Source organism: Impatiens glandulifera, chromosome 7, assembly GCF_907164915.1.
Source record: "Impatiens glandulifera chromosome 7, dImpGla2.1, whole genome shotgun sequence".
In the NCBI taxonomy this organism is placed as follows: Eukaryota; Viridiplantae; Streptophyta; class Magnoliopsida; order Ericales; family Balsaminaceae; genus Impatiens; species Impatiens glandulifera.
This window is the reverse complement of record NC_061868.1, coordinates 43,318,482-43,326,138: the sequence shown is the minus strand read 5'-3', so window position 1 is coordinate 43,326,138 and position 7,657 is coordinate 43,318,482. Positions and strand designations below refer to the sequence as shown.

At 29.8% G+C, this 7,657-nt stretch overlaps 3 protein-coding genes across 3 annotated transcripts; 2 read left to right on the top strand and 1 right to left on the bottom strand.

Annotated features, from left to right (window-relative positions):
- The first annotated feature begins 829 nt into the window (after positions 1-829).
- LOC124910735 lies at positions 830-1,795 on the top strand. Its single transcript, XM_047451416.1, has one exon. The coding sequence runs from the start codon at positions 902-904 to the stop codon at positions 1,688-1,690; it is 789 nt and encodes a 262-aa protein (XP_047307372.1). The 5' UTR covers positions 830-901; the 3' UTR covers positions 1,691-1,795.
- Positions 1,796-3,675: 1,880 nt separating this feature from the next.
- LOC124910717 (eukaryotic translation initiation factor 1A-like) lies at positions 3,676-4,288 on the top strand. The gene has a single exon (XM_047451398.1). The coding sequence runs from the start codon at positions 3,730-3,732 to the stop codon at positions 4,165-4,167; it is 438 nt and encodes a 145-aa protein (XP_047307354.1). The 5' UTR covers positions 3,676-3,729; the 3' UTR covers positions 4,168-4,288.
- A 102-nt stretch (positions 4,289-4,390) lies between these two features.
- On the bottom strand, positions 4,391-5,456 carry LOC124910716 (protein CURVATURE THYLAKOID 1A, chloroplastic). The gene is made up of 5 exons (XM_047451397.1): positions 5,175-5,456; positions 5,010-5,095; positions 4,842-4,949; positions 4,672-4,743; positions 4,391-4,601 (listed from the first exon to the last, which is right to left on the bottom strand). The coding sequence occupies exons 1-5, from the start codon at positions 5,329-5,331 to the stop codon at positions 4,536-4,538; spliced, it is 489 nt and encodes a 162-aa protein (XP_047307353.1). The 5' UTR covers positions 5,332-5,456; the 3' UTR covers positions 4,391-4,535.
- Positions 5,457-7,657: the final 2,201 nt, after the last annotated feature.

Sequence of the window (7,657 nt, the reverse complement as noted above, 5' to 3'; positions counted from 1 at the left end):
GAACTAACTTAAAAATACTGAAATAATATATGCATATACAGTGGAGTAAAGATGGGATTGAAAAAGTTGGAAAATTTCTCTGTTTTTATCATCCTATTTATTTTATTTATTCTTTTACATATGAATAATTTTTATTTTTTCTAAATAGTAAAACTTAAATTATAAACTTATATATAAATAAATAAGTTCGTAATTTCGGTATGAACATAACCAACTTGTTTACACATGCGATGTGCAGTGTTCTTCCAACCGTTGGATCCTACTTCTGACTGAGCTGACTGGGCAGACTATTAAAGATAAAAGATAATTATACGTCTATGAACTTTCTAACGTTGTCGTCCGTCGCCACGTCTCAGCCTCAAACTTCCGTAGCCTAAAGGGCGATAGTCCTAAACTTTATAACGTTGTCGTCACGTCTCGGCCTCACACTTCCGTAGCCTAAAAGGCGATAATCCTAAACTTTCTAACGTTGTTGTCCGTAGCCTAAAGGCGATAACATATTGTTCCTTACCGAAATTAACTTATTTTGATTTATTATCATTTTCCAATTATTTGGCATTGATATAAAATTTTCTTAATCCAAAATTTTGTTACAATGGATGACACACCCTAATTAATTACACACTTATAAACTTAAATTTAAATATTTTTTTGGATGAAAAATTGAAAATGAAGAGTAAAAGAATTACTAATCAATTAATAAATATAAGAATTCTTTCTCACACACACAATAATTTCTTTAACTATGTTTCCTTCCTCCTTTCTTCTTCTTCATCTTCTTCTTCTTCATTCTTGAATTGAATGTAAACTTCCAATGAATCATTGTCAATAGAGAAGAACTGAAGCAAGAATCGATCTTATATATATTTGTCTTCATCAATTTCAAGATATCAAGCTACAGATGGAGAACGAAAATGATCATCTTTTGGAGATCAACCTAATCTCCGCACAAGGTCTCAAAACTCCATCCACCAATCTCCGCCGTTTACAAACCTACGCAATCGCTTGGATCGATCCATCTTCCAAGCTTCGAACAAGACTCGACATCGTCGGCGGTGAAAACCCTACATGGAACGAGAAATTCCTATTTCGAGTCACCGCCCATTTCCTCTCAAGCCAAACCTCCGGTATAACAATCGAGATCTACTCAATCGGTTACATTAAAGATCCTCTCCTCGGCACCGTTCGATTTCTCCTCAGCAGTTGTATCCCTAACGGAGGCGGCGCCGCCACCCCTGCTTTCACCGCCGTTCAGATCCGCCGTCCTTCCGGTAGATTCCAAGGCGTTCTCAACATCGCCGCAACTGTTCATAACGGAGGATTAGGTTTAGCATCGATTAATGGATTACAAGCGATTAGTTTTCGAGATCTTAACGGAGATAATCGACGGCGACGGTTAGGTCATCGGAGGAAGGGATCTTCTAACAAGAGTGAGAAATCGTCCGGCGACGGTGATGATGCATCCGACGGCGGTGAATCGACGACGTCTTCGTCGTCGATCTCATCTATGGCGTTGAAGGAGATGAATAATGAGATTGGAGAAGAATTGGCGGGAAAAAAAGAGATGGAATCGGACGGTGGTGGTGCTATGCTGTGTGGTCTATTCTTGCATCAAAGGAAGCTTCATTTTGGACCGTCGGATGAAAATATTCGAGCGTTTACATCATCTATGTGGAAGAGAAAGGATTGATCAAACGGTTTAGATTGGAGGCTTCGAATTATACACAATGTTTGATCGTTTCAGACAATTTTAATTTCATGTTACACATTTCAATTTCATACTATTTTTTTTTCCTTTACCAAAAGAAATTTCATTCATCATTTTGGTCTTTATATTTGTTTTTCAATCATAATTTCATGTTACATCATTTCAATTTCATTAGTTGGTTAGGATAATATTTTTTTCACTTTATCTAACATAATAATAAAAGCTCATAGTTGAAAGTCATACTTAGCATATTTGAAGGCATTTAGTCTATTAGTGATTGGTGTTCAACTTGAAGTTATATCATCAAGAACATGCCCCAAAAGTTTGATTTTTCAAAAATGAATATCACTTCTGATAAAATTCAAAAAGAAGTGATCACTTTAGTATGGTTATCATTTTACCTCAGCGTATGTTCAATTATGACTTAAGTGGATAAAAATCAATCGCGCAAAATAAAAGTCATTAATGATTTTGTCCCGAACTCAATTATTTTGACTACTGAATTGCCTTAGACTATAAAAAGAACTTACATGTCATCAATTAAACTTTTTGAAAAAATTGTCATTAAAACATAGCTTTTAAGGTCAGTTTTAATTTTTCCAAAAAATTTAGAAAAAGTGTAGATGTTTTGCGACTCATTGTGTGAGATTCTATTCATATAATAATTAATGTAGTGTCATGAATAAAACTTGAAATTCTTATATTTTAGTTCAAACGTTTTTTAATATGATTTATTTTTTTTTATTTAAAATTAATTCCGACATCATTTATAAAAGCTATATTATATTAAAAAAGAATCAAACTAAATAAAAAAAAAAAATTGTAAATTTAAAAATATCTTAAAAATAAGTTTATGTTATTGAGTTTTGGCTCAAGATCTATTGTGCAAAGTTTCATAACATGATTCAGATGTTAGGAATATTTTAAAATCAAATCCAAGGCAAATAAAGCATCTTTGTCTAATTTCTAAAAGTTCTAAAGAAGTCTAATATTTCAGTTTTAAAAATGGCTAAGAAGCCTCGAATTTTAGTTTTAAAAATGATCAAAATGTGCAACTAGTTATTGTTTAATGTTTTATTTCGGTTATTATGAATCTAGTTAAGTTAATGAAGTTAATGTTTCTATTCTTAAAACAATAGTTGGATTTTTTAAACCAAAAAAATATTTTTTTTATGAGAGTTATGTCGATGATTGACCACTCTGAAAGGTGTTAGACAAGTTCCAACTAAAAAAATTAAAAATGGTCTATTTGATTTATTTTTTAAATTTTAATTTTAGATACAAGTATTATCAAACGGGAAACTCAATTAGAATCAAATTATGTTTATACACATAAAATATTTTTGGTATCTTTAAAAATAGAAGGTTGACTATTAATTTAATTTATTTCAATCCCTATAGTTTTGTTTTTATTATTTTATTTAAGTTTATAGATTTTGATGGTAAATTTAAAGATCCCAATAAGTCCCTTCCGGATTCATATAGTTTCTAATATAACCGAATAAATATCACTAATATTCGGGAAGAATATACTATGTTAATATTTATTCAATTAATAAATAAAAAATTATGATAGGTATTAATATTTTTTTACATTTGAATACCAAATAACATTATTACTTGATTATTCAAACCCAAGACTAAATTTATGGGGTTTAATAATCAACCAAATTTATAATATATTTTATTTAAAATAATTATTAAATAAATATCCATCCAAACTATTTAAGAATAAAATAAAATAAATAATTCTATTTATAATATATAATATATTTTTAACAGTATAAAATTATTCCAATAAATAAGAAACAAATAATTTTATATTTTAAAATATTTCTTAAATATATAAATGGAATGGTTGGTTTTCGTTACTTGTACGCAAATCAAAACGTGCGTTTGAGAAATTTCAAGGAACCTATAAAAAACTTATCTTGTTTTCTATTCGAAATCACAAGAAGTCTTCTTCATTCTTCTTCTTCTAGCTAGCTATTCAACTAACTTCCGATCTAGGGTTTTCAGAGATGCCGAAGAACAAGGGTAAGGGTGGTAAGAACCGTAAAAGAGGTAAGAACGAGGCTGACGATGAAAAACGAGAGCTTGTTTTCAAGGAAGACGGCCAAGAGTATGCTCAGGTCCTTCGTATGTTAGGAAACGGTCGTTGCGAAGCCACCTGCATCGACGGTACCAAACGCCTTTGCCATATCCGCGGAAAGATGCATAAGAAGGTCTGGATTGCTGCAGGTGATATTATACTTGTGGGTCTCAGAGATTATCAAGATGACAAGGCAGATGTTATTCTAAAGTATATGCCTGATGAGGCCAGGCTTCTAAAGGCTTACGGAGAGCTTCCGGATAATGTTAGGCTTAATGAAGGCATCGCTGGTGGGTTGGATGAAGAGGATGATGGTGCTGGTGATGATTATATTGAATTCGAAGATGAGGACATTGATAAAATCTAGGCTTTCTTACTTGGAATTTGTTGTGAATATTATCATTGTGTTTTTCAATTTATGCTATGGTTAATGATTTCATTCATGAAATGCAGCCTTTATGAGGTTTCTCTTCACTTTGTATCGTTTGGGTTTTGTGGGTATTTCCAATCATCCTTCAAGTTGATCAATTGGCAACTGATGATGATGATGATGATGATGCAGGTATTTCTTGAACTGCTATTCCAAACATATATGGGTTTTCATTGATTACCCGAAAGTTACATTCTTGAGGAGCTAGCTAGAAAAGGTCATTCAATTCAATTCAATTCATACACATACCATACATATCAAACTCTATATTACTACTAATTACCAATTTCAAATAAACACATACTCTATTCAGTACCAGCAATCTTCTTCTTCAACCCTTCAATGTCTGTTACAAGTTCTTTTCTAGTATCCTGCCACCAACCACAATAATGTTCAAAACCCAGAAAGATATATGTGAAAAACAAAGGAAAGTGGTATTACCTTGTACAGAAGATACCGATAAACAAACCATCCTGTATATCCAAGCCCAACCAGCTCAAGTATCTTAGGCAGCTGTCATTGATTGATTGTATTGTTTCTTCTCATTATCAGAATCAATTCTCCATTTTCAATATAGAATACTACTTGTTCTGCTTAAATTATTCATTTACCAGTGGAATTGTATTGACTGCGCCAATAAAAACAGAAGATAACCACACTGCAACTATGGCACCACCTCCATATGCAATCACAGTGGATTTGTTTTCCACAGCATCCCACTATAGGAACCAGGACAATGATGTAAGATGATAAAGAAGAGGTAAAATCTATAAATGTACCTTTTCCTTAAGATCTGTCAATAGTTCATTTGCATCAGCAGAGCTATCTGATGAAGATGCTTTCACTTGAAACCTCTTGAATTCTTCTGCAAAATAGTAGATTTTTGTATTTTATGATTAAAGTCTACAAATGATTAACTAAACTAAACTAAACTGTAAAATTACCTGAATTCCGTTTCTTTGAGGATGTGGAAAGAACCAAACTGGAGAAACGAGGTAATGAAGGAAGGTAAGGTGTCCCGGAGCTGCGGGTGGTTCCTGCGGTTGTGGGTAGGCGGCAGGGGCTGAAGACGGCGGACGTTGAATATGCTGCTGTTGCCATGTAAAACAAAACAAAACAAAATCAAAATCAAAATATCTCAGATTTCTCTTGTCTGCTGTCTTTGCTTTGAATTGGGGGAAAGATAGGTTTTTTATTTTCTGGGTGGTTGCATTTTCTTTGCCTATCCAAACAATTTTAGGTTTTTTCGCCCATGTTTCTTCAGATTGACACGTGGAGGAATCAAAGGTTCCTGATTGGCTAATCCTATATCCGGCATATCCACGTTTTAGTACTACCTCATGCTTACATTTGAGCAATGGATATAAGTGTTTTTTAACCTTTTTTAAGAAAAAAATTGAGAATATATAAGGGATACTACTCTTATATAAGAATTCTTTGTCAAATTTTAACAAGATTGGTACATTTGATCTTACATTTTCAATTTGAGGAAAGTGAATAATAATTAGTGGATTTATATTTTCAGTTTTATGTATATTTTGTTATATTACTTTTTATTTTTAAGAAACTAAATATGGGCTCTATTACCAATCAGGGGATAATGGGCTGTGGGTTAATTTACTTTATGGTCCAAATAAAATAGCTCTCAATGACAATAGAGAATGTTTAGATTAGAAAAATATCTTACTATTATAAATAAGGTTTCAAAAATTTTACTTCATTATTGAGTATGAGACATATTTAGTTCCAAGATCTTTATTTGACATTGTTTGAATTGATTTAAACTGTGTTAGAATATAGAGAAATTATATTAAATATTATATTAATAATATTATTACAATTTACATATATATTATCTTTATATTATAACAATACTCCATCCAAATAATCAGACACTAGTAGAACTCAATATAAGGTCTCCATTGATCAATCACCTAATATATTAATGTTATGATTCAGACATAATTTTTTTAATAAGAAAATTTGTTTTAAATTTTTTATTTTCCTTCACTTTTTTTTTTTGGTTTGGTTACTTAGTTAATTTAAAATTAATTAAAAATATGTCTATAAAAATTATTGAATATTAACACAATTGTTAAAACAACCAAATACCTTATATATATATATATATAATAGTGAATCTATGTATTAGTTGTACTATGTATAAACACGAGGGAAAAAATATTATCAACTTAACTTTTATGCATCAAAATATTTTAAAACTTTAGTATGCTAATAGTAAAGGAAGGATTTTAAGATAAACAGTGTACATCTTGGCATCAATTCTCTTTTAGGTACATTTTTTTTCTTAAACTAAGTTCAAATCTCCTTAACTTTTTTTTTTTACATTATGTTCAAGCATATTAACTATAATTTTTTATTTTATCCATAAATATATTATCTCTATTGAATATATAAGGGACATAATATACTAAATTTAAACTTCTAGAAACACGACACAACCCACTATCACCTCTTATATCCACATGTTAAATAATGAAACATGAATACTACCATACCAAAAAATAAAATAAAAAAGGAGTATTTTGTGAGATTATTATTTATATTGGGTTAAATATAAATTATTATTTTGGTATAGTTATGTATACAATAAAAAAAAATTAATAATATAAAAGATTAGATTAAATTGTATTATATATGAAGTTAAATATTAAGTTTTAGATAAATTGGTCGTTTCACTGATTAAAAATTTAATATATATTTTTTTCATATATAAGTCAGTCAGATCTCACCAATAATCACGCATCTCCGTCCGTTCATTAGTGCATCCAATGGCCAGCATCACATCGCTCACCTACGTGGACCCCATTACGATGCTTTTGTCATACTCCCGGCCACCTGTCACATGGGCTTTCTTATTAATTATTTGTTAACTATTCTCATTATTTTAAATTAACGGCTTGACTAATTTCATTTAATAAATATTTTTTCATTTTTTTATTTGAAATTATTATATAATAAAAACTGCATATATAAATATATTATAATTTTTTAAAATAGTTTATTAATAATATATATTACATCATTTTCGTAAAAATTAATATGATATTCTCCACTTTTTTAGATTTTTAAATATATGTGTTTAATAGATTTTTTTTTATTTTGTTTATAATGTAATATTATTTTTATTTGAATTATTATAATAAAATTAATTTAAATAATGTAATTATAAAAGTGTTATTAATTTAATTAAAAAAATTAAATAGCCTATACAAATAATTCCGACCAATTTCACCGATGACAACTTCATAACAACTACCTGCATGAAAATATTAGTTTGATTTAATTTTAAAAATTACTTAGTTTGGTTATTTTGTTTCAATTTATTTGTTAAATACTTGTACTAGTCCAAACCAAATTAACTAGTTCTTTTAAGATGATTAAAATATTATAGTGAGTGAAAATG

What these genes read in the sequence shown, in the direction of transcription:
- LOC124910717 (XM_047451398.1), top strand. Translation starts at nt 3,730, where the DNA reads ATGCCGAAGAACAAGGGTAAGGGTGGTAAGAACCGTAAAAGAGGTAAG.
- LOC124910716 (XM_047451397.1), bottom strand. Translation starts at nt 5,331, where the DNA reads ATGGCAACAGCAGCATATTCAACGTCCGCCGTCTTCAGCCCCTGCCGC. An exon ending in TGACAGATCTTAAGGAAAAG is followed by an intron (nt 4,950 to 5,009) that starts GTACATTTATAG and finishes TGGTTCCTATAG; the next exon opens with TGGGATGCTGTGGAAAACAA. An exon ending in ATCGGTATCTTCTGTACAAG is followed by an intron (nt 4,602 to 4,671) that starts GTAATACCACTT and finishes GGTTGGTGGCAG; the next exon opens with GATACTAGAAAAGAACTTGT.
- LOC124910735 (XM_047451416.1), top strand. Translation starts at nt 902, where the DNA reads ATGGAGAACGAAAATGATCATCTTTTGGAGATCAACCTAATCTCCGCA.